Here is a 27,247-nt window from a genome sequence, read left to right as displayed (position 1 = left end):
CCACTCAAGACGCCATTTTGAGTCCACCGCGTGGGCTTGAATTAGCCAAGGCTTGTTGCCCAATCCTGGGTAACTTCGACGCCAACGACTTCATCCTTCGTGGGACAGCTCGCACCTCCATCCTGGTCGCCGACAACGCCTCCTGGTCCGAGAGACTGCAGAGCCCAGCAGTGCCCACTCACCTGACTGCGGTGACTTCGCCCGGTGCCATCCTGGTGCCCACTTAATCACTGGCTAGTGATTCAAGAACTTGGTCCCCTCTGCTTTCAGGTTTTTCTTCTTCCTTGATCCAGGCTCGGATCCATCGAACTTTCCTTCACTGGTCGCCTGCCAGCAACTTCTTCCTTCCAGGCTCCTGGTCCGGCAACGAGATCCCCGACGTCTTTTCAGACCTATGCAGCTGCAGCCCCTGGGCTAGGTAACTTCGGCACTCCGGTGTCCCAGCATAGCCTCACTATCCAAGGGTCAGGATCCACTGTCGTTTTCTCCCTACCAGGTCGGGTTCGCCCGTGAACACTAACTTTGTGAATTCTAGCTTCCATAGACTTTGTCCCGCATCCCGCGTGAGAGTGCACACTCTGCACCCGAGTCCCCTAGGCCTCCTAGTAGTAATCTAACGATTCCCTAGTCCAGTCCTAGCGATTCCAAAGCCTATTAGAACTGTTACTTACCTGCTAGTAATTTGCATTCCACTTTTAGCGTATATGGTTTTTCGTGCCCCTCGGGCATTTGTGTATAACGTGCTAACTTAAGTATTTTCGTAAGAGTTTTGTTGTGTGCTTAGCTCCCTGTCTCATAAAGAGCCAGGGTAGTCTTGTTATAAATAAATACACTGTTTATTTTCATAACAACTTGTGTGGTGTCCTTTCACTGGGTGTTCAAGGGGTAATGTGATGGTAAAACAGCTGGCTTAACACGCCCTCTAGAGTCTTAGCCTTAGACTGCTCGTATCCATGCTACTAGGATAGCTGGTCTATAAGGTTGACTTACAACCAATCATCAATAAGGGTTGTTTGGACTGATATATAGTGATCACTAGAATAGTGAGCACTGCACATCAGGCCAACTTCTCACACATGGCTAAAAGAATGGTCTAACCCTGATATTGTTCAGTCCCTCCCCCAGGTTATACCATGTCCAGAAGAGACAGACCTGTAAGGAGGGGGGGCTAGCAATTATTCACAAGGACTCTATAAAATGCTTAACATTTGATATCCCGGACATTAAGGGAGCTGAAAGTCTGGGCTTGTGCTTCCAATTATCCAGCTCAGTGGTTTTTGCAGGAGCCCTGGTCTACCGGGCCCCCAGGGGCAAGCTCTGACTTCGTAGATACCCTTGCTGATAGTCTTAGTGCCCTGATTGTCAGATACTCAAACTTTACTATACTAGGGGATTTTCACATCTACTTAGAAACAGATAACTCTCCAACCTCTAAAAACTTTTTGGAAACCATAGAAACGCTAGGATTAAAGCAGTTGATAACTGACCCTACACATGAGGCTGGACATACGTTTGATGGAATCTGTACGAACTTTACCAAACGTACAGTGGATGCCACTACCACACTTACATGGTCAGACCATAGGTACATCCCTTTTAAAATTGCAGATAGTACTTCTCATGCAGCCAAACAAAATCCCGAGCAACTTTGTAAAACTACTAATAGGAAATGGAACAACATTTTATCAAATCCTAATCTTCATATGTTGGCAGAATTAAGTAAACCCACACTAACAGGAGATCCGATTATCGATACAGGCATCTTCAATGACTGGCTGACCGTGTTAGCCAACAAAATGGCCCCGGTGGTCACATGTAGTAGAGCATGTAGGGGGGGGAAACCTCCGCCCCTTGGTTCACCCCTCAGCTAAAGAGCTACAAGGCAAATGCAGAAATCTTGAGCGTAAATGGAGGGTGCAATATAACAATAATAATCTCACTATCTTCAGAACAGCACTAAAAGAATATCATAGGATGATCAAATACGAAAAGAAAGTTCATTATACTAATCTTATTAAGCATGCATCGTTTGATCAAAAAATTATTTTTAAAATTGTTCAATCTTTCACCCATCCTAAGATTTTTTTCTTTTGATAATCAACTTTATTAGTTTCATAAAAACAGAGAAATTCATTGGTTGCAGTTCAATAAGCCTTAAAGGGAACATGCCAGGGTTGATTGATGACAAAAATGAGGGCGGGCCGTCAGAGTTTAACACAGCAGTTTGCACGGTGGTTACAGTGTGACATAGATTAAAAGGAAGACCGATCATCATGGTGGCAGCATATTAAACCATTTACCCCACACTTTGTTGAATAAAGCAGGACATCCCCGAGCCTCGAATAGTGCCTCCTCCTGGATCCCGCACCAGTTCACTCCCCTCCACCATCTCCGCACCGTAGGTCCCTTGGCCTGTGACCAATGCGCTGCTATGTCCCTTTTGGACACCGCCGCCGCTGTCCCCAAGAGACGTTTGTCCATCCTGGAGCCATCCAGGCCATCAAAGACCCCCCAACAGCATACGCATTGGATCGTGTGGAACCTCCCATCACAAGGCCTGCGTAAGCTCAAGCTCCACCCCCCTCCAAAATGGCGCCAGCACCGGACAACACCATACCATGTGATAGAAGTCGGAAGGGGCTGAGGCACATCGCGGGCATGCTGAAGAGGGTCTCAATCGGGCCTGGGATAGACGTGCCGGGGTGAGGTATGCCGCATTGGAGGTAGTATAATTGGACCAGGGGCAGCTTGGAGGACGTGGTCATGGTTTTGGGCGCCATAAGGGCATCCCTCCAGTCTGCCTCCTCTAGGGGGCCCAGCCAACCCTCCCAGCGGGTCCTAAGCCGATCTAGGGAAGCGGGACTATTATTCACCCGGGACCGGTATATGCGGGACACTCCCCCTCTACCCAGGTCCCCCATCATCACCTGAGCCTCCAACGGGCTGAACTCTGGAAGGGAGACAGGAGGTGAGACATGCGTGTAGAGGGTGTGTCTGAGTTGCAAGTATCGATAAAGTTGGGAGTGGGGAAGAGTGTGGCGCTGCTGCAGGTCTGCGAAGGAACGGATGTGGTCCCCCAACCAGACATCCCCAAACACTGAAACTCCAATGAGGTCCCACCTATGGAACCCCCTCAGGGACGAGACCTCCCGCAACCAGGATCCATGCCAGAGTGGCGTCTGCCGGGTGAGTTTTCGGTCCCATCCCACAAGCCGTAGGGCCGTGCGCCAAGCCAGAAACACCGTCCTGGTGATCGGGGCCATCGCCTGTGGTACTGGACTACCATATAGAAGCGCCTGGACTTGTGCAAATTCCAGCGCAGTGAGTTCCACACGATAGGCAGGGTCGGACCAGCCGCCCGCATACCAATCATGGATGACGATAAGTTTCGTGGCCAGGTAGTAGAGGTGAAGATTGGTCACCCCCATACCCCTGTCAAAGGGGGGAATGCGACAGTGTGCTAGGGATACGCATGGCCTCCCGCCTCCCCAGAGAAACCGGGTGAGGACTCCGTCAAGCTCACGAAACCAACTACCCGGAAGGTGGACCGTGATGTTTTGCAGTATGTAAAGGAAACGGGGGAGGACCATCATTTTGAAAAGCGCACTTCTGCCTAGGGGGTTTAGGGGAAGGGTCTGCCACCTCTTGAGGTCCGCCTTTATCCTAACAACCAGGGGCGTGACATTCAGGGCCCACTCAAGCTCCAGTAGAAGTTACCCAAACGCCAAGGTATTTGACCGAGTGCCTCCTAAGGGGGATAACCAATTGCCAGTCGTAACACTCTCTGGAGGTTTGCAGTGGGACCAGAGTGGACTTCGCCGCGTTAAGTCGAAGTCTAGAGACCCTCTCGAAATCCGAGACGACCTTCAAGCTCCTGGGGCCAGAACTTTCGGGATCTGCCAGATAGAGCAGCATGTCGTCCGCGTATAGGGCTATCTTATCCACTTAGCTCGAGTTCCAGGCCCAGCCCCGAAGAAGTGGGTCCTGTCGGATGAGCGCCGCCAGAGGCTCCATCGCCAGCGCGAATAGGAGTGGCGAAAGAGGGCATCCCTGACGTGTGCCTCTTCGGATCGGGAAGGCCTCGGAGAGCTCTCCGTTAATGAGTACACGGGCTCAGGGGTTGTTGTAGAGACCCTTGATGAGATGGCGGAACGAGGGACCGAAACCCATCCTGTCCAGCACATCTTGCATGTAGTCCTAATTCACCGTGTCAAAGGCCTTTTCGAAGTCTATGAAAAGGAGGGCTAGGTATGGGGTTAGCCTCTCCCGGTGGGCCAGGTGGAGGCGACGAATGCAGTGGCGGGTATGTCTACCCGGCATGAACCCGCATTGGTCGGGGTGGACCAGGTCCTGCAGGAGGGGTCGGAGTCTCTGAGCCAAGACGGTGGCGAAGAGCTTAATCTCCGTGTTGATCAGCGAGATCGGGCAGTAGTCCGCACAACTCAGGGACGGCTGCTGCGACTTCGGAATAACCACTATCGTGGCCAAATCCGACTCAGGTGGCCATCCTAAGATTTTTAACCAAGAAATTCCCCCATCACAACAACTATGTGATCAGATAGCGGAATATTTCAATAACAAGATCAGTGACCTTAAATAGGACTTCACAATAGATACCCCATCTACTGAAAAGTCAAATCATAATCCAGAAAACAGACCGTTGTTGAATCACTTTAATGAGATCACTCTTGAACAGTCCAGATAGGTCATCTTCACATGTAAATCAGCCTCTCCAGGCGATCCCTGCCCCCCAAAGTTCTACATGGGCTGATCGATACTGTTAATCCCATTTTTAATCAGATTATCAACTCTTCATTTAGACAGGCAGTAGTACAGTTGGAAAGTTGCATCGGTTTAACCTCTTCAAAAGAAACATCTCGCCGACTCTGACTAATCTTAGACCTATTTCTTTATTGCCATGCTTAAGCAAGATAACGGAGAAACTTGTAAATAAGCAATTAAATGATTTCCTGTTATTAAACAATGTGCTACACCCCAGGCAATCAGGTACTGTCTCCCATGCCGCCTTTGGGTAAACAGGTAGAGTAGGGATTTCAAAGAGGGCACTGGCTTGACTAACATCATTTTTGGGAAACAGAAGACAATCAGTTACACTCGGCAACTTTACTTCAACAGAGAAGCAGCTGCACTCTGGTGTGTCTCAGGGCTCGATTTTGAGCCCTACACTTTTCAACATTTATATGGTGCCCCTGCTAGAGCAAATATCATCTTTTGACATCGAGACTGTATCTTACACTGGCGATACACAGCTCATTCTTACCCTGGACAAAGAATCCACAGCAGCCGAAGAAAACTTCCAACATTGTCTTTCGCCTGTCTTCGAATGGATGAAGACCAACCACCTAAAATGTAATAGCCAAAAGACGGAGATTCTGCTGTTGGGAAAATGTACTTCTCACCCAAAATGTTGTGGCCAACAGACACAGCCCCTCCCCCTAATACGGTGGACACTGCAAAAAATGTAGGAGTACGTTTTGATACCTCTCTTTCTTTTCACCAGCAGGCTCTGTTGGTTGCAGGAACTTGTTTTTATTGGATAAAAACTCAGAAAAAATGTCTTGATCTCCTGCCTGCCATTGCTCGCAAGTCCGTGGCAGTGGCTATGATCCTATCGCGATTGGATTACTGCAATAGTCTCTATGCAGGCATAAATAAGAGTACTCTAAAACAGCTGCAGACTGTTCAAAATGCCGGGGTCCTCTGCCTCTGAGGCTCTTCAAATCCTCCACTGGTTACCTATACACAAGAGAATTTTCTTTAAAATCCTTGTGATCACCTTTAGAGCTGTGAAACAAAATGGCCCCAAGTACTTCAGGTCCTGATTGAAAGTCTATGTACCTGCTCGCACCTTGAGATCCTCTAAGGAAAATCGGCTTGTACACCTCCATTTCCATTTGAAGTCCAGAGGAGGAAAATCCATGGCTGTACTAGGGACATAAGCCTGGAACTGTTTACCTACGTACTTGAGACTAACACAGACTGAATCTATCTTTAAGAAAAAAATCGAAAACCTGGATTTTCACAGTTCCAGATAGTCTGGCCCTTCCTCTTATCTAATCCACAGCGACATTGGAGACCACACTCCTCCGACACCCACCCCTAGCGCCAAGATGTTCCATTGGAGTGAAAGCCTGCGCTTTATAAATGCTATCATTCATTCATTCATAATGAGATAGGCAGGTTAATGTGGCCCTCGCAAGCCACTGCTGGAAGGAAAGACAGATGAGTTCTTGTAACCACTCTATTGGATGGAAATAGTGCGCAGGGCTCATAAACAGACAAGTCTTGTAACTCTTCAAATAATTCTGGAAAAGCTAGCTTTAGATGAGCCACGGTGGGTTATCTGCATTTACCATACCAGAAGAACACTTAGAAGTTAGAAAGAAAATGTTTCAAGATCCTCACATACATGCAGCAGTTATCCTAACATTTATGACTTAAGAGATGGTGCCTCCAATTTCAGAAGTTAAAATTAAGTAACTTTTTCTTTTCCTTCACTGGTTTCTGTATGTTGTATTTGTTTTCCACATCCACTGTCATCTCCACGTTTCTTCTCCTCGCCACAGCGTTTTAGTTATCCTTTTCTTTCCCAAGAATTTATGAAATGTCACCCCCAGATCCCAGCTGTTGTTGTCAATCTGACCACCCGTGACATTTTGTTCTTTAGCGAGATTGTGGAAATGATTTTGTGTGGGTTAGTAATATTGAAATCTCCATCTGGGCCAGTGATCCACCATGGAGGAAATAAAACTATTGTAAGGCAAATGACCTAACCCCCAGCCTAGCGAATGTTTCAAATACTGTCTGACTGAGCGCTTGTTGTTCTTTCTCTTCAGATTGTGGAAGAGCATGAAAGTGTTGAGCTGAGTCGGCGCGCGCAGGCTGAGCCCATCAACCTGGACAGTTGTTTGCGGGCGTTCACCAGCGAGGAAGAACTGGGAGAGGACGAGATGTACTATTGTTCCAAGTGCAAAACTCATTGCTTGGCAACCAAGAAACTTGACCTTTGGAGGCTTCCGCCCATTCTGGTAGGATTCATCTCCCTTTTCTACTTCAAATATTATCCTGTCGATCTGTTAGATGTGAATGACCACATGTGTCAGACTGGAACTAGAAACACTTTAGAAGAACATCCACCACACAGGGCATGGGGTCGCAGCATTGCTAATCATTGACACATTAGGGCATTATTACCCCCAGAAATGATGGCCAGGAACAGAACCGTTTAGAAAACTTCAGATCCTTTTTTTCAGTTCACCACAGAAGTGAAAATGAAAAGTTTGAAGAAGTGTTTTGCGACGTGCTTTTACCATAATGTGTTGTCTTTTTTAAATCCATTAAAGCATTTCTTCCTCAAACTCTTTAGGTTTGAAAGCTTCTTTAAAAGCCCAAGGCAGATATCAGCGTCTATTCATCAGTCCTGCATAGTCTGATTTGGCGAAATTGTACCATTTTCTGGTAGCAGCAGATGAACCTCATTCTCCAACCTGTTCCAGCTTCTTGAGATTGTGCGCCTGCGTTTGCGTCGGTGATACGTGCATCTGGTCTGAATTTACATTTGCAGTAGAATCAGAAAGATCACACTTATTGTGAGAGATAAACTGAAAGACACAGTGCTACAGGAGTATAGTGTCACAGAGCATTGGGCTACTTCCTTCCTTTTCTGCTAGCAGAAGAGTTGTATACTTCGTAGACTGGCAGAAAATCTCAGTTACCAGAAAAATATGCAAGGGTTCCACAGGAACCTCTTCAAGATTCACATGATGTGTATTATTCTGCCATCTAGTGGTTCGACCCAGAAGTTTTTTTTAACTTTACAAAGTTTTAACTTCTGGCGTCGTCATAGATGAAGTTAGTATTACAAAAAATGAATACAAACTGAAAGTTTTTAAACACAGAACAGTATCAGTATGGAAAACCATAGTTTGTTTTTATGTAGGGTAACTGTATAAAAGATGTGTTGCTACGTACGAGGCAAAGGCTGGCACACTAAAGAGACACGCGTAAGACACTTTGTGATTTGCCCTCTGTTGCGGGTCATCACCCTTGTCGGAACTGTGGGGTATTTCTGAAAGAGACATGTTAGGGATTGATTCCTTACCTTAGAATATCTCCAGGCGTCCGACTGGATCCAGAAAGTTTTGCTTAGCAGTACCCCTGCGCGTGAGTAGGTGGTGTCGTGCGGCTCCCTGTCCGTCGCTGCCGCTGTACACGCCGAGATGACATCACGGAGACTACTTAAGCGCCAACCATGCGCGCTGACGTCAGTTCTTTCTTTTTCCGTGCCGAAAGTGCAGATCCGGATGGAGCACGTACCTCAGTCATTTTTTGACTACTTTTTGAGACTTTTCTCTCCTCCTCTTGGCTCCTGGTGCACGTAGGGATGCCCGGCTTGAAGTCTTGAGGGTCGTCCCGCCGTAACATGTCGGTGGCGGACCCCCACGATGTGTGCCTCTACTGCCTGGAGACCGACCATGACTCCTGGGCCTTTCTGGACTGTCCAGCCATGGCCCGAAGGCCTTGCGTGAGCAGCGCTGGAAGTTGCTGGAGGTCTGGCACTCCTCTCACCGCCGCACCGGGTGTAGGGGCCATTTGCGGGACCGCTTGAGGGACCGGAGCAGACGCTCCTCAGGATCTAAGTTTTCGCCTTAAGATTCAGGTAAGCGATGCCATAAAAAGAAGTTGAAGAAGCTTGTTCGCTCTCTGAGTCCCGCGGCCTACCCGCTATACCCGGGTCCGTCAGCTACTCCCAAACAGATGTAAGAGTTTTTTGCTGCAATGGACCGCCTCTTTAGGCCCCGGGCTCCCGCCGGCGCACCTTCGGGCCCGCGGTCCTGTGTCCAGATCCTGTTGGCCCGGCAGTACCGGCTCCGGCCCTGGCGCCACAAGGTTCAGCGCTGCTGGCCCTTGCCTCTGGCCCCAGCGCCGCCTTTGCCTCCGGCCACAGCGCCGCCCCTGGCTCCGCCGCAGGCGCCGCACTGGGTGCCGTTTATCCCACCCCTGCCTCGGATCTCGGACCATTTAGTTCCGGTCTGGGATCCGCATTGGGATACGGCGCCGGCTCTGCCCCGACCGGCTCTGTTTTCGGCGCCGTTCCTGGTGCCGCTTGCCCCCTCTCTGGCTCCAGCCCTGCCGCCGCAGCCGGCTCCCTCTACTCCAGAGTGGGACGAGTACTGGGATGGCTCCGAGGATCCCCTTGCCCGGCAGTGTGACTCCGAGCAGGATTGGGTGGACGACCTTCAAGATGCGGGCGAACTTGATGTGTCTTCTGACCTGGGGTTTGCCTCTCCTCCACATACTATGGAGGAGGGCGCTTCCCACACCGTGGTGCTGCGTCTGGCTGCGGAGGCTCTCCATCTCGACCTCCCTACGGTGGCCCTTAAGACCAACCTCCTTACGGAGGTGCTCCAGACGGCGTCTGCGTCGTCAGAGCCGCTGCTCCCTTTCATTGAGGCCCTCACCGAAGTCCTCTTGGGCACTTGGTTGCGACCGGCCTCGGGGGCACCGGTGTATAAAAATGTCGCTAGGCGTCACTGTCCGGTGCCTGGTGATCCTGCCTTCTTTACAACTCACCCCACGCCTGTCAGCCTGGTCATTCAGGCCTCCACATCGCAGAGTGCCTTTCCCACGGCTCCGCCGGATAAGGACTCTAAAAGGCTAGACCAATTTGGCAAGAGGTTGTTCTCCTCAGCCAGCTTGGGGTTGCGGTCGGTTAACACCGCCTGCTTGTTGGGCCATTACTCCCACGCAGTGTGTGATTCGGTAGCCGAGGTCTTGCCTCAGTGTTCTGAGGAGATCCAGGCTGTCCTTTCCCAAGCAATTGCGGAGGGCAAGGATGCGGCGAAGTTTGCCATCAGGTGTGGTTTGGACACCGCTGATTCGTTGGGCAGGGTGATTTCCATGACTGTGGCGTTGCGGCACCACGCCTGGTTGCGTTCCACTGTGTTCCCGCCCGATGTCCAGGGCTCACTCATGGACATGCCCTTTGATGGCTCCCGCCTTTTTGGCGATAAGGCCGACAATGCCCTGGAGGGCTTTAAAGGCTCTTGGGCCACGGCCAAGTCTTTGGGTCTTTCCACAAAGAACCCTGCCATGCCTGAATTTCGTTCCTTTTGTGGCAAGGGCGCCCAGGCACGCTACTCCAACAAGCCTGTGCAGAACCAGCCTCGCCGCAGCCGTGGATTCCGCAGGGGCGGGTCTGGTAACCAGCGCGCGGGTCAGTCCACCTTTACCCCCTCTGCTTCCGCCACCACCTCCACCACTGCTGCGAAATTACATCGGACAAGTGGGTGCTGCAGATAATCTGCCACGGTTACTCGCTCCCCTTTCTTTCCTCCCCTCCAGCCATGCCTCCTCAGTGCCACCGCATGTTGGGGGATCATTTGGCTCTTCTCTGTCAGGAAGTCACAGCCCTCCTGGCCAAGGGGGCCATTGAGTGCGTTCCAGGTTAGGAAATATGGAGTGGTTGTTATTCCCACTACTTTCTGGTCGACAAGGGGGGCCTGCGTTCATCTTGGACCTCTGGGACTTCAATCGCTTCCTTCGGAACGAGAAGTTCAAGATGCTGACTCTGGCCCTGGCTGCCTTGGACCCTGGATGGTAGCTTTGGACTTGCAGGATACTTATTTTCACATTCCCGTCCTGCCGGCCCATCCGCGCTACCTGCGGTTCACGGTGGGCCAGGAGCATTTTCAGTTTTGCCATGCTCCCCTTTGGCCTTACCAGTGCCCCTCTGGTGTTCACGAAGATGATGGCAGTGGTCGCAGCTCATCTGTGCATGTCGGGGGTGTCAGTCTTCCCCTACCTCGACGACTGGCTGTTGAAGGCGGGCGCACCCCAGGCAGTCGTCACCCACCTCCAGACTACGGCCGACCTCCTGCATTTGCTGGGGATCTCAATCAATGTGCCGAAGTCGCACCTGAGTCCATCTCAGAAGCCCCCTTTCATCGGAGCAGTTCTGGATTCGCCGCTGTTTCGGTTTTATCCTCCCGAGCAGCGAGTCCGGGATATTCAGGCTATGATTCTGCTCTTTCAGCCTCTATCCCGGGTTTCAGTCAGGATGACCCTAGGGCTTCTAGGCCTATTGGCCTCCTGCATCCTACTGGTGACACATGCCAGATGGCATATGCGGGCTCTGCAGTGGGGTCTGAAGTTCCAGTGGGCACAGCATCAGGGCAACCTGTCCGATCACGTCCAGATCTCGGAGGGCGCTGCACGACAGTTGCAGTGGTGGCTCACAAATTGCAATTGGTTCCATGGCAGATCCCTCTCACTTTCCCAACCGGAGCACACAGTGATGACGGATGCGTCCCTCTTGGGGTGGGGAGGCCACATGGGAGAGGCGGAGATCAGAGGCCTCTGGTCTCCGGTGGAGTCACGGCTCCATGTCAAACTTCTGGAGCTGCATGCGATCCGGCTTGCACTGAAGGCATTCCTTCCCTCTGTCTGGGGAAGTGTAGTGCAGGTGTTCACGGACAACACCACCGCCATGTGGTATTGCAACAAACAGGGCGGGATGGGGTTGTGGACCCTATGTCAGGAGCCTATGCGCCTCTGGACATGTCTAGAACATCAAGGCATTACCTTGGTGGTTCAACACCTGGCAGGTTCTCTGAATGCCAGGGGGAACAAACTCAGCCGCCGGCGCATGATGGATCACGAATGGCGTCTGAACTCGGTCTCTTTCTGCAGTGTGGAGAGCCATGGTTAGATCCTTTCGCCACCGAAGAGAACGTGCAATGTCATCAGTTCTGCGTGTTGTAATTTCCAAGGCGGCACTCGCTCTGAGACGTTTTTCGTCGCGAGTTGAGCTTCCGTCTATTGTACGCCTTTCCGCCTATACCACGTCTGTCCAGAGTGCTGAAGAAGATCATGCGTGACCGGGCCCAAGTCATTCTTTTGGCTCCGGACTGGGCTCGAAGAGTATGATATCCCGAGCTACTCTGTATGAGCGTCGATCCCCCAATCCGTCTGCCTCTTTGGGAGGATCTTCTGTCGCAGCAGCAGGGGACGGTCCTCCACCCATACCTGTCCAGCCTCCACCTCCATGCGTGGAGATTGAGCGGCGACAGTTGACACCTTTTGATCTTCCTCCTGAAGTCTGTGATGTCATTCTGGCAGCCAGGCGTCCCTCCACCAAAACGATATATGCCTGCAGGTGGAACAGATTTGTGGCATGGTGCACAGCTAAGGCTGTGGATCCCCTTTCTGCCCCTCATTCTGAGGTTCTTCTGTTCCTTCTCTCTTTGGCCCAGCAGGGCTCTGCTCTGGGCACTATCAAGAGTTATCTTTCGGCCACCTCCGCCTTTCTACGGCTTTCAGATCAGCCTTCTCTTTTTAAGTACCCGGTTGTTAACCGTTTCCTTAAAGACATTACGCATACGTTCCTGCATGTGCCCTTCATAATGCCCCAGTGGGACTTGAATCTTGTCTTGACTTTTCTGATGTGTGTTCCTTTTGAGCCCCTTCATAACTGTCCTTCACGTTTTCTCACCTTGAAAACAGCTTTCCTGGTAGTTATCACCTCTACCAGAAGAGTGAGTGAGCTCCAGGATCTTTCTTCCAAACCTCCCTTCCTCTCTGTTTATCCATACAAGGTGGTTCTGAGGACCCGTCCTTCTTTCTTGCCGAAGGTTGTCACGCCCTTCCTCATCGGGGAGACCATCACTTTGCCCACCTTCTTTCTGCCTCCGCATCCTTCCAAAGAAGAAGAGATGCTCTACCGTCTGGACCCAAAACGTGCACTAGCATTCTATCTGCAGCGTACACAACAGTTCCGGGTGGATGATCAGCTCTTTGTTGGCTACGTGGGCGCCAAAAAAGGTTGGGCGGTGCACAAACGGACCATCTCCCGGTGGGTCGTTCTGTGTATCAAAGCATGTTACTCCTTGCCCAGTAAGGAGCCTCCTGTGGGGCTGCGTGCCCATTCCACCAGGGCAACTGCAGCCACTACTGCCTTGGGACGCGGCATTCCCTTGCAGGACATTTGTCAGGCAGCTACGTGGGCCTCGCTGCACACGTTTACCAAGCACTACTGCCTTGACAGTCCGGTCCGGAGGGACAGCTTCTTTGGCCATTCTGTGCTCCATGACATTTTGGTGCAATCTTGTTCGCAGACCCACCACCGGGGTTGGTATTGCTGGGGTATCTATTCTAAGGTAAGGAATCTATCACTAACATGTCTCTTTCAGATGCACAAGTTACTACTTGTGTAACGATATATCTGTAAGAGACATTAGTGATAGATTCCTTACCGCCCCGCCCATCCTCCTCGTTCTGCGAACTGATTACTAGGGTTAAGGTCATCCCCTTTTAGGGCCCTAGTTTTATGCACCAATGGTCAGTTTCTTGCATGTCTCTGCGTTTCGGCTGGAAAGTCGTGTACAGAACTGACGTCAACGCTCATGGGTGGCGCCTAAGTAGTCTCTGTGACGTCATCTCGGCGCGTACAGCGCCAGCGACGGACGCGGTGCCTCACAACGCCACCTACTGACGCGCAGGGGTACTGCTTAGCGAAACTTTCCAGATCCAGTCTGACGCCTGGGGATATTCTAAGGTAAGGAATCTATCACTAGCTAATGTCGCTTACAGATATATCGTTACACAAGTAGTAACTTGTGCATCTGTTCCAAATGCCCTTGGAATCAAAGAAAGTTCACCAACTACAGTAGTGAGAAAGTGGTTCCTTTTTCCTTAAGGCGGCAGACAATTTGAAGAGGGCATAAGGGCAACGTGCAGTTAGCACACTCACCTAAGATTCTTCATTCAATTCTTTCATGACTAAGTACACGGCCTATAATGAATCACAGAGCCAATTAACCTCAACACTGGAGATCTACGACTCTCACATATATTGCTACGTGAAGATGACAGCTATTCAGTTGACATACTCTATACAAACACCTATTGGATTGCGATTGTGACATTTCTTTCAGGTAAAATCCTGAACAAAACAATATGAAATACAGCGAGCTTATGGTAGCAAAGCTCACCCCATTGAAAGACTGACAAATGAAGCTTTGTCTTCCGGTTTTTAGAGCCTCACACCCAACTTGGCACCTGTTGTCATGTACAGTCTGTTAAGTATGCTTAACATTGAATAATTGGTAATCAAACGCATTGCATTATATTGCTAACAAACAGTGCTTGAAATGGAAATCTAAAAGACATGGAATGTCCTATCCAGAAATATCTGTTTGTTATTGAGAAGTACAGGTACTCTCCCATTAAAATGATTGAATCCCCTATTGAGAAGTTAAGTTACTCAAATGATAGAAGTGCAGCTACTCGGTACCTGACAGTGCCTGTTTTGGAGCTCCACATTCTACAGGAATATATATTGTCTTTCGTGCTGGCATGCAATTAATTCAGATCACTGAGACCATCAGATTGTTTAATTTGGTTACACCCTCTTGACTACTCTTCTCTACTGGAATTCCCCCACTTTTTGCCTATATATTGGTTTATCATGCCGAGGTTCTCTCCTGAAGAAGTGCAAATCTTATTTGCTTAGGGCACAATTGAGGTGGTTCTCAAGGCATTAGATTTTCATGATACTTCTTCGTCCCCAAGAAGGTAGGGAGACTGAGCCTGACCGTAGACCTCAGGAAGGGGAAGTTCAAGATGATGGTACTGGCCTGGCTCTTTTTAGCTTTGGATCCTGAAGGCTGTATAGTTTTCTTAGAAGTGGAGGATGAGTTCTTCCATGTGCTAATCCTACAGCCGCACAGGAAGTATTTCCACTTTGTGCTGAGCCACAACATTTTCAGTTCACCGTCGTGCCCTTTGGCCATACCTTGGCCCCCAATGAGTGTTCAGAAATATCATGCCAGTGTTTGCAGTTTTGGATTTGGTTATTCTTGTAGCTCGACAACTCACTCCTGAATGTCAGACCACCTGCAGGTGACCGCTTTTTTGCTGTACACCATGTCAACAAGCAAACATCCCATTTTCAGCCGATGGAAAGTATTCTATTTATAGGATATATTTATGGATTTGGTGACTTCAAAGGCCTTTCTGCCCCTACAACACGTTTGGGACATTCAGATCATGATCCTTACATTTCAGGAGATAGCATTTTGTTCCAGCCTTGATGGCACTGAGGCATCTTGGGCTTCTCGATTAGTGCATACTGCTTATCCCTCATACTCATTGGCACAAGCGAGCTTGCCAGTGGAACCTTAGCGTTCAATGGGCCTACTGGAACCACCTTTCAGATAACATACACCATTTAGATAAAGCAATCCAGTATGTGCAACAGTGGATCAAGGATGAGAACTCGCCGTGTAGCATATTGTTCTCCTTAACCTAGCCAAAACTTACTGGTGTGCGTGCCATTTCTGGGCAACATTACTACCTTAATGTTGGGGAGATAAGAGGTCTATGTTCACCGATGGGCATTTGGAACAGACATACCCCACTTTCCATTAAAATTAACCTTTAGGCGTTGTACACCATCCGGCTGGCCCTCAAGTCTTTTCTGCCTTCTGTCAATGGCAGGCCAGTCCACAATACAACAGCCATGTGGTAAGTCAAAAAGCAGGCCTAAGTAGGGTTTTGTATCCTCTGTCTAGATACTGAGAGTCTGTGGTGGTGTATGGAACCTCACAGTATCTCTGTGACTATCTGTCATCTAGCTATTTTCCTCAACATCCAAGCAGATAAAGTCAACTGGCATCATCTTGCCAATCACAAGTGCTTCAGCAGTCTAAGGTGGCACTGGGCATTTTCACTTTGGAAGGACCTGCTGTCCCAGAAGAAGGGCAGAGTTCTGATTCCAAGCCTCTACAATGTACATCCCGATTCACGGCAATTGAGTGGAATCAATTGAGAGTTTTTGATTTTCCTACAGAGGTAGTGGATATATTTTTGGCTGTTCGCTTACCATCCTCAAATTCAAATTATTTTGGCTGCTGATCTAAATGTGTTGCTTGGTGTGAAGAAAAAGCAGCTTTATCCTCCACAAGCTAAGCTTTCTGATGTAATTCTATTCATTTTATATTTTGCCCAGCAAGATTGCTTGTGTGTACTGTTAAAAGGTTCTCATTGAACTTTTTTTCCTTTGCTGATCAGTCCTCTTTATTAAAATCATCATTTGTAATGCATTTTGAAAGGACTTTCACAATTGTTTTGCCTTGTCCTCTTCATTGTGCCACAGTGGGTTCTAAATGTGGTCCTAACTTTTCTGATGTGAACTCCTTTCAAGCCTTTGCACAGTTTCCCTGATGCTTTTGAATTCTCAAGACCATGGCCCAGATTTAGGTCAAATCAAATTTGCGAATCCTTAATAGCGAATTTTACAGATTCGCTATTAAGGACTCGCAAAATTGAATGTAGGTAGGAATCGCTAAAATGTTAGCGATTCCTTAATATTCCTTAATAACGAATAGAAATTTGCGATTCGTTCATAAGGAATACCTACCCATTCATTCCTATGGGCTAGGAGGCCCATAGGAATGAATGGGAAGATATTCACTATTTGCGATTCGGTATTAAAGAATCGCAAATAGCGGGAGTTATTTCAAGGGTGACAAAAGGACACCCTGTTGCACCCTTGGAATGTGCATGTGTACACATGTGGCACACATACATGCCCTAAGGGCATGAATCTGTGCCACATGGCACTTTAAAAAAAAAGCAAAAAAGTGTTGTTGTTTTTTAAGGAAATCGCTAATTACCACCAACTTGAAGTTGGTGGTAATTAGCGATGCCTTAAGGCTGAAGTACACCTTTTTTGTGCTACTTACATTGCATTTAAGGAATCGCAATTTCCGATTCCTTAAATGCAAGAGCAAAATAAGGAATCCCAATTTTGCGATTCCTTATTTTGCTAGTAGATTTAAACTCACCTACATTGCTCTCAGCCAAATACCGATCCCAAACGCTGAAATTCTGCGAATTTCAGTGTTAGCGTCGGTATTTGGCCACCTACATCTGGCCCCATATTTCTTATTGTAATTCATTCTGTGCATCAAGTCAATGAGTTACATGCATTATCAATCCAAGCTCCCTTTAGCAACTTTTTTCCTAACAAATTTGTGCAGCAGATGCCTGCATCCTTTGTTCCAAATATTGTGTCACCTTTTGATGTGGAGTAGTCAATCATGCTTACCTCATTCTTCTCTCTGCCACTCCCATTTTCTTGCTCTCTCTCCTCCCTGAGCAATACTCCTGGCATCCTTTGGGGACATAGATATCCACCAGCAGGGCCATACTGGGGCAATCTGGAGCTCTCCGATGGCAGGGGAGGATTTCTCTGAGTCCCAGGAATTACAAGAGCTAGAACCTTCCTGTTTACCTCCAACAGTGGCATGTTTTCCAAGAGCACATGACCCCTCAAAAAGGGAGCTTTTTACAGCTGTGTGCAGCTTAAGATTTCTAGCCTTCTATACCCTTCAAAAAGATGAATTGTGCTTCCTGCTGACACAAGTTGACTTTTTAAAAGGCTATAGGGTGCCTGCCAGCCTAAGGGCAGCCATGTGGGGCAATAAGCATGCTGCACACAAGCAGTAGGTCAAATATTTGTTATGTTAGTCCCCACCTATTGATTCCATACGTTTTGCTGCATTCTGCTACCATAGTTGGTCCCCAGTCACCAGTACCTACTGCTAGTGATATCTTGACCTCCATATTTTGCTGAGGAATTCCCTCAGCTTCCACATAATCTCTGCCACCACTACTATTTCCTCCTTTCAGCAGTGACTTGCTTGGAGGGCTCTGGGCCTGCCCTTGTGCCTACCTAAAGTGAGCCCTTGATCTAGAGTCTTAGTAGCATTCAACAGGTCCCCCACAGCAGACCATTCTATTTGCCTACACTCCCTAGTCACCAAGGTCTTGTGCCTCTGGCAGAATGAATGTATGCAACAATAGAAGTCCACAGTGCCCACATCAAGGGCACCAGAGCAGAATCCGTCTCCTTAAGCAAGAGTACTATCCACTGGTCCTACAAGAGTGTGAATGGGAGCTGGTAAATAGCCCACAAACTCCAGAGTAACAAATCAAGAGTAGGTCCAGGCATCACAGCAGTGCTGGCCCTACTGCTGTTCTTCTAATTTGCTTCTCATCTCTCCCAGCCTGCTCAGGGGCTTAGGAAATGATGTGAAATGTTCATTTGTTGCTGGCGTCCCCACTCAACCTAGTGGTGCCAAATTATTCCGCCACCAAAAGGATTCTGATTAACTTGCTGGTGTTTAGACAAAATATCGAGTTGCAAATATCGATGTACAAGAATATCGGGTTTAAAATATCGTGATATGGAAATATCGATGTCCAGAATTTCAATGTCAAGAATATCGATTTAAAGGTAAGTAATATCGATTTTTAAAATATAGAAGTCATTAAGTCATTAATATCGTTTGCAAAAATATAGTTTGAAATATTGTTTTTTAATTAGTGTTGTTTTTTAATATTTATTTTAAATGTATGTGATGTAATTGTTTTGTATAAATATTGTTTAAGTTTTTCAATATATATGTTACATTTTTAGTAGTTATTAAATTTAATTTAAATACATTTTGTGTTTTTTAGTTCCGTAGTGGGTTGTGGGTTTATAGGGTAATAGGGTGGGAAGTAATTTAATGATAATAAATTAATGATTATTTTGTTTTAATAATATTTATTTAATTGCTATTTAATTGTGTACATTTTATGTGCGGATTGTGGGGTTTATAGGGATAAAGGTTGGGAAGTAATTTATTTCTTAATAATTAGTTAATTGATATTTGATAATTATGTTAATTATGTCATTTTCTTTAGGTGTAGGTTGTGGTGTTATAGGGGTAATGTGTGGGAAGTAATTTATTTTTGAATAATTAATAATTAGCTGATGATTCATATATAATTGATATATAATTGATAATTATGTTAATTGTTTACTTTTTAAGTGCAGTTTTGGGATTATAGGGGTAAGGGGTGGGAGTACATTATTTGTAATTACTTTATAATTAGTTGTTAAATGCTATTAGTTATTTAATTACATTTATTTTAATGTTACAATTAATTTTTTTAACGTTTAATTTTAGGTGCGGGTTGTGGGGATTATAGGGTAAAAGGTGGGAAGTTAGTTAGGTTTAATGATTATAATTTGTTTTCTAATAATTATTTGTTTAATTGATAGTTAATTGTGCAAATATTAATTTTTTCAGTTTAGATTTTAGATGTGGGTTATGGGTTTTGTATGGGGTGGGAAGTAAATTTAATTTTAAGCAATTGATAATGTTTTTAATTAATTTTAATTAATTTAATAATTATGTTAAATGTGTAAATACTTTTTTGATAAATCCAATTTCAAACTCTTTATTTTGGTAAAATACCATAAGAGACAAACATACAGGGTAAACAACATACATTCCAATTTAGGAGGGAACAAGCCTGTAAATGTTTAAAAGAAATACAATAAAAAGAGAACACTGATTGTCAAGACTGTAACAGCGGGCAATAGGATACCCAAGGACAGCAATTATGTAATTCATAGCTTTCAAACCACAGACGAGCCAACCAATTACTTTGCAAAATGGCTGTGTCCCTTGTCTGAGTGCAAATGCATTTGTTAAAATTTGTGTGGTCAACAGACAATACAATTACATTCATAGGCATTACACAGCAAGAATAAGATAGTTGTTTAAAAACGTCAATATTCACGATAAAACAGACAAAAAGGAGAATTTGGGTCTGTTGTTGTTCAGGGATAAAAGAAGACTATTTACATTCTAAAATTAGTGACTAATATGGCAGTTAATCTTGATAGGGCAGGGCAGCACGTCTGAAACTCTCAGGGATGTGTCGAGAGGGTTGCCAGTGCACTCCTAATCGCCCAAAAGTGGCCTAAAAATGTAGCAGTTGCGCACAGAAATAAGGGTCTTTCATCTGAGTTCAGTAAGTCAGTAAGCGCAGGGCCACTCTAGAGTCTCCAGTTCCAAGTGTCAGCAACCTGGAGTTAACCATTTACCCCTAGGTTTTGCATATGCTGTGCAAGCAAAGAGAACATGTCCTATTGATTCGTGAAGGCAGGGGCAGCATTGTTAAATGTTATGAATGGGTTTGCTTTGTGGAGATTTATTGTGGGCAGTATATTAATTATAATAATTTATATTCAATTAATGAAAATTAATTTGTTGAATATTTATAATAGTGTGAAGAATTCTTTTAGGGGCAGGTTGTGAGCTGTGTGGTGTTATAGGGTGGGAAGTAACTAAACTAAATGTATGTAATAATTAATGTTTTTGTTAATGAATCCTTTCTAAGAAAAAAATATTTATTTGTATGAAAATTATTTTTGTATTTTACTTATATTTGTAGGTTTTTGTGAGATGTTTTTAAGATTGTAATATGTTTTTATTTTTTCAATTTTATAAATATTGAATATATTTTTATTTTAAAACATATTTATATATTTTTTATTAACTTTGTGTTCTAAATAATTGTCTCTTGTTTGTTTTAGATGTTGAACAGACTGGAGTGAGAATAGTAAATTTTATCCCTCCGCAATCCAAAACTTTCCCTACTGTTGTACTAGCTGGAGTGGGAATAGTACATTTTACCCCTCCGCTATCCAACACTTTCCCTACTGTTGCACTTTTTGGAGTGGGAATATTAAATGTATCCCTTTGCACTCCAGCAGTTTTGCTAGTGTTGTACTGGCTGGAATGGGTATAGTAAATAATACGTATCCACAATCCAGTACTTTTACTACTGTTGCATTTATTGGAGGAAGATTTTTAAATTTTAACCAGTTTTATTATTTTTGCGTTGTGTGGTGTGGGAGTAGTAAATTTTTTAGATATTAATTTTAATAGTTTGCGTAGTCTGATATAAATTGTAGTGGGAATAGTATATGTATTAGATGTTATATTTTACAATTTATTTTATGCTGTTATCATTTATATCAGTTTTTGTTTATTTAAAATTATAATATTTTTCATTATTAATATTTTTAATGTGTTGAATAATTTTTGCTACTTTTAGAGAATTTCAAGTTGTTTAATTTTGTATTTATTACGGTTTGTTTTTCAAGATTTTATGTTAATGGTATATGTATTTGTTTTTATATTACATTATAATATAAATTAAAATGTAATAACTTGTTTTGAAAGTATATTAATGTAAAAATATTTTAATTGGGGGCGCTAGGTGGCGCACTGGTGAATGGTAGCCTTTGCGTGAGGCTCCCACCGCCTGGCGATCAATATCCTTAAAAGACATCCTTAAATTGGCAGATCGGCGAGTGGAACCTACATCTTCCTGATCTATACCCTGCCCGACGCCAGCAGTCCAAATTTGAGCTTACTGGGTGCCTCCTAGCGTGCTGGAGACGAATCAGAGTGTGCAGCGGGAGCGACTGGTGGAGGTAACAACGCTGAGTCCCGGCTGGGCAGACTACGAGACCTCGCGGCTGCTGCTGGGGGATTGGGCCGCGAGTGGCGTGAAAGTCGTGGTCGCGGCCGGTATCGGCAGGCAGTGCCAATCTACTGCACCGGAGTGATCCTACGCTGCAGACCGAGGGCTGGGTGTGGACCTCTGGCCCAATTTGGAGCTGTACGAGCAAGCGGGGGCGCTGGCAATACTGCGGATGGTTCACGGACAGGAAGGCCTACATCCGACCCGCATCGGCGGATCTACACGACGGTGTGGCGGCGAGGTAAATGTGTGCAGCGGACTGACTTCAGCGATATCGCACTAACAGGTGCAAGGACAATAACGCACGCACACTCCCAGATTACGCAGTTGAATTGGAGGGACCGTCCTCCAGGTGTGGTACGCGAGACCGGGGACTGTACTGCGGCTGTGGGCCGCGACCATAACGCGGGACCTGAGAGGTTCCTGACAAGGCGATCCTGAGGAGCCAGTGGGGAGACCAGCTACCACATCGGCGGATCCCCGTACCCACGGAGGCTAAGGTCAGTTAATAACGGCAGGGTGTCTGGGGAGAGGGGTGCAGGGCCCGGATGCTGTCCCTGACTACTGCAGAGGGATAGCGAGGCCTGCATTGGTCTCAACTAGGCCGCTCCACATAACGGCATACCCGCAGATCAAAGTTGCGCTGCGGACTGAGGTCGGCCATATCAACCCTGATAGCCACAAGGTGATTAGTGCGCACACGGCGCAGGACTGTGTGCAAATCTCGTAGCGGACTACCCTACAACTGAGGGCCGCCATCCACACGTGGACCTGCGAGAGTCACGGCGTTCAGCACCAGAGATACCAGGCAAGGGGCTTGAGACCACGTCGGCTGTTCCCCGTGCCCCCGGGGGCTCAGACCGGGGGAGCACAGGCGTGACATTTAGGAGCGGGGTGCTGGGCCCCGATCCCATCCCCAACCACTGCCTGGGTGCGTGCTCCCATCCAGAGTACATTTTCATCAGAACGCAGACCGAGGGCACAACCGAAATATCTCCTAAGCCTGCCGGAGGGGCGGATCCCTGCTGGAGGTGTGGAGGCTCCTGACCAACTCTCCAGCATAATCGAACATTCTGGTGATACGCTGACGTACTGATTCCACCGGAGGGCTACCTGAAGTAGTAGGCTAGCGAAGACGATGGGGAAACCAGACACGAAGCAGCCGAAAATCACATTTGAGGCGGCCAGGAAGTCGAATAGGAATGGGCCGGATCAGCAGCGGCAGGCAGGTGATAGTGGTGACCCTGGAGGCCTATCAGGGACCTCACCGGATCTTAAAGAAGTCCTCCATGAGATGTGTCAGGGGTTTGCGTCTATAGCAGACAAAGTGGATAGGATATCCTCCCGTATGGATGCTGTGGTTCACAAACTGGAAGTCCACGATGGCCGACTGAAGGAAGCGGAGCAGCGAATCTCGGATGCCGAGGATACCACGACTCAACATACATCGCAGCTCTCCAGAATGGACAACCTGCTGCGCGTCATAGCTGCCAAAAATGAGGATTTGGAAGCGAGAAGTCGACGCAATAACATTCGCATAGTAGGTATTCCGGAGACAACCAATGTGGGGAGGATGGAGGACTACGTTGAAAAGATGCTGCTGTCGGCGGTCGGTACGGAAGCCTTCTCGCCCCAATTTATAGTGGAAAGAGCGCATAGATCATTGGGACCCATACCCAAACCTGGAATGGCTCCAAGGCCTATCATTGCTCGCCTGCTCAATTACAGGGATAGGGACGTAGCCTTGCGAGCGGCTCGTAGCGCCAAATCGCTCTCATACGACGGAAACAATTTCACCATCTATCCGGACTTTACGCCAATAGTACAGGAGGAACGACGGAAATTTCTAGATGTGAAGGCCAAGCTACGAAATATGCAGATGGACTACGCGTTGCTTTATCCGGCTCGCCTGTGAGTCACATACCAAGGGCGGCAAAAGTTTTTTACGAAACCCCAGCAAGTGGAAGAGTTCATTAAACAATGCAAACGCGCAGCACAACGTGGTGGGGAGGGAGAGGAGGCTCCTGACCCGCCACATGAGAGGATGGACGAGGAAGAATGAACGCTATATGGGGACTGAGGATCTATTAATATGCTGGTACCTGTACGTGAGTAATATAATGATATGGGCTTAGTACTGCTGTTGGTTAAATACTCCTGTCAGTTGCTTATGGAGGATGGGAAGGATGTGGCTCATGTGATGCTAATTTACAAACTCAGAACTAAGATGATTGTGGATCGCTGGGCACCCCCTCTATCCACTGTCCGGGTTCCGCTCCCCTGAGGGGGCTTGGTAGGGGTGAAGGGTAATCGTGCTGCCACCTGGAATGCTACCTAACGGGAAATACCCTTCTGTTATTCAATTGTTTGGGGTGTGTTCGAACCCTGGTTCTCTAAGGAGTTTGGGGTGAGTAGGGGAGGGCGTAGAATCTGGCAGGTTGGGGTTGCTTCAGTGGGAGGGGCGTGGGAGGTGGGAGAATGAATGGGAGTTGAATGTTTGGACTGCATACGATATACACCAAAATGCCTTGAAATGTTTGGTACTGTGCGAACATGTAATACTCTGTTCATCAATGCTAAGAACTATGCAATGTATAACTAATGCTTATGGTGAGCGGTGTTGCGAGAGGGAGGCGGCATGGAATAGAGTTATGCATCGGGGAGCGTTGATGAGGCTCCCACTGACGGATGGCGAGGAAGGTCCCGGGCGCTATGGATGGGTGACATAGATGTTAGCAAATGTACTTTTTTGTCGTGGAATGTACGTGGACTAAAGGATGCTCGCAAATGTAGGCAGATGATTGCTTATTGGGATAGACATAAGGTACAAGTGGTCATGTTACAGGAAACGCATATACCCCCGCAGGCCGCCCCCACGTTTGGCAATAGATGGGCGGGAGTTAGAGCCTTCTCTTGTGACTCCTCTTACACCAGAGGAATGGCTATCCTTATACATCGGTCCACCCCCTTTACACTTATGGGTCAACGCATAGACAAGGAAGGGAGATTTGTTGTTATTTGGGGAAGATTAGGCAGTGACACCATAACGCTTGCCAACTGTTATGCCCCGAATGTAGATTCACCTGACTTCTTCGCTATGCTGTGGGGTATTGTGTCAGATGTGGGCTCACGTCATATAGTATGGGGTGGGGATTTTAATGTAGCCATGGCCCCCGGGTTGGACAGAGCGGATGGTCAGACGAGTTATCATCCCAGGGCGAGAGACACCCTGCAAGGTATAGTGGAGGATGAGGTACTTGTGGAGAGCTGGAGATACGTTCACCCAGGGGTCAGAGAGGGCACGCATTTTACATCTTACACTGGCACATGGATTGATTACTGCCTGGTATCTAGGATGCTAGCACCCTGTATACTTGATGTAAGGCATCTCCCTCGGACGCAATCGGATCACTGTCCTGTGTTGCTGACCATAGATATGCCTGGATATGACCGACCTCGGCCCGCTTGGCGTTTACAGCCGCAGATTCTAATAGATATGGTGTTCCGTGAGGAGCTGCAGGCAGATATTGAAGAATTTTCCCCCCGCAATAAAGGTACAGTGGATAGTGTGGAGATGATCTGGGAGGCCTTCAAAGTGACTGTTCGAGGTTGGTGTATAGCCAAAGGCTCGGGAGTGTTAAAGGACATACAAAGTACATTACGCAGACTAGAAGTGGACTTGCGAGCGCTAGAAAGAAGTATGCTGCAGGGGGATGGAGAGAGATCGCAACAGGAATTTAGGACTAAACTCTCTGAGTACGAGGCAGAGGCACAGAGAGAGGTTAACTTTAAGAATAAATATTGGAGGGCTAGGACGTACAATGAAGGTGATAGACCGGGCAAAGCACTTTCAGCTGCGATTCGTGCGGCTCGAGGTACCAATTCCATTTTGGAGCTTGAAGGTGCTGAGGGAGAAGTCTGTAGGGACACTGATCATATATTAACTGCTCTTCAATCGCATTACGAACACCTCTACACCTCGCGTATGGCCGGGGATATTGACCTAGACAGATTCCTAGGAGAGATTGCATTGTGTTGGATCAGTGATGGTCATAGGCAGTTTCTCGGAGCTCCGTTTGAGATAGATGAGGTTCGGGATGCGATAATGTCCCTGAGTAACGGCAAGACACCTGGCCTTGACGGGCTGCCGGCGGAATTTTATAAATGCTATATTGATATCATGGCGCCGGTTTTAAAAGAGGTATTTGAGGATGCGTTGGAGGTAGGTATACTCCCTCGATCCATGAGAGAGGTTGTCATCACATCTCTCCTTAAACCGGGTAAAGATGCTACACAATGTGACTCATATCGCCCTCTATCGCTCCTTAACTGCGATGCTAAGATCCTTGCTAAGATATTGGCTACTAGACTCTCATTGCTCATGACTACACTCATTTTACCTGACCAGTCGGGTTTTGTACCCACGAGATCGACCTCGCATAACCTTCGGACGGTATTCTCGCTTATCCAAACAGTGAGTCCTGAAGTTCCTCTAGCCGCGGTGTTCCTAGACGCGTCTAAGGCCTTTGACTCGGTGGAGTGGAAATATTTGTTCACAGTGCTGCGCAAGATGGGGTTCCCTCCAATTTTTATAGACTGGGTACGCCTCTTATATACTGCTCCTAAAGCGAGAGTACTAGGAAATGGCCATCTAACAGAACCCTTTGCGATAACGAGGGGCACTCGACAGGGTTGCCCGCTTTCCCCCCTACTGTTCGCTATAGCGATAGAGCTGTTGGCATGTCGAATCCGACAGCTCCATAAGAATAGCGCCTTTAACTGCTTTCAAAGACAGCTTTCCATCTCATTGTATGCGGACGATGTCACTCTTTATGTTAAGCAACCTCAGGCTAATCTGAACGCACTTCTGCGCGAATTTGTGGCCTTTTGGGGTCTATCTGGGATCTCGATCAACTGGGGGAAGTCTCAGGTATTCCCGCTGACAGCCGCTGTTACTGAGTTTCCGTTGGACTATCCTCTGGAGTGGTGTCATACCGATTTGCGATATCTGGGATACAGATATCGAGGGATAGAGAGGAAACCATACGGTTGAAATCTGAAAGAAACAGGTTAGTATTAGATTCCTTACCTTAGAATATCCCCAGGCGTCAGTCTGGATCCGGAAACTTTTGCGTAGCAGTACCCCTGCGCGTCGGTAGGCGTCGTCTGCAGGCGTCCCCTGCGGCTCCGCGTCGTCGGCGTCGTGCGCCGTGATGACGTCGCTGGGGTATATAGACGCCGCCTCCGCGCGCTGACGTCAGTTCTTCTTTTTTCCGCGCCAGTTAGCGCAGATCCGAAGAGCAGTACTCCGGTCTTTTGACCAAAGTTTTTTGATTACTCTAACTCTTTAGGTGCCGGTAGGATGCCCGGTTTTAAAAATTGTGACGGGTGCGACCGCCTGATGTCGGTCACCGACCACCATCGACTCTGCCTCCGGTGCCTGGGCGCCGACCACGACGTGGAGTCCTGCGTCGACTGCCGGGCCTTGACGGGTAAGGCTAGACGGGAGCGGTCCCGCAAGCTGCTCGAGTTCCGGCTGTCGGCCCCGCGCCGGGAGCGGTCCCGGTCCGGCCGGAGGTCGAGGGAGCGGTCGAGAGAACGGTCGCGGAGCCGCCACGAGCGCTCCGGGAGTCGTCACCATTCCTCCGGTTCCTCAGGTAAGCGACACAAGAAGTCGGGGCGTCGTCATCGCACCCCCGACTCCCCCCGACGCTCGTGCGATGCGGCCGGGGGTTCGGGTAGCCCCACCCCCGCGGCCCCGCGTGGGTCGCCGACGCTGCCTGCTCCATACCCGTCGGTCCCTGGGCAAGGCGCGTCGCGCGAGGAGATAGAG

At 47.7% G+C, this 27,247-nt stretch overlaps 1 protein-coding gene across 3 annotated transcripts in view; it reads left to right on the top strand.

Annotated features, from left to right (window-relative positions):
* The window catches only part of USP32 (ubiquitin specific peptidase 32), a 1,745,589-nt gene that overhangs the window by 1,328,156 nt on the left and 390,186 nt on the right, over window positions 1–27,247 (top strand). For all 3 annotated transcript variants that reach the window (XM_078679804.1, XM_078679802.1, XM_078679803.1), the window contains exon 30: window positions 6,858–7,049. In XM_078679804.1, coding sequence (XP_078535930.1) covers window positions 6,858–7,049 — 192 coding nt within the window. The remainder of the gene's footprint in view (window positions 1–6,857; window positions 7,050–27,247) is intronic.

This window comes from Lissotriton helveticus, chromosome 3_1, assembly GCF_964261635.1.
Source record: "Lissotriton helveticus chromosome 3_1, aLisHel1.1, whole genome shotgun sequence".
Taxonomy (NCBI): domain Eukaryota; kingdom Metazoa; phylum Chordata; class Amphibia; order Caudata; family Salamandridae; genus Lissotriton; species Lissotriton helveticus.
This window is presented reverse-complemented; position numbering and strand designations above follow the sequence as displayed.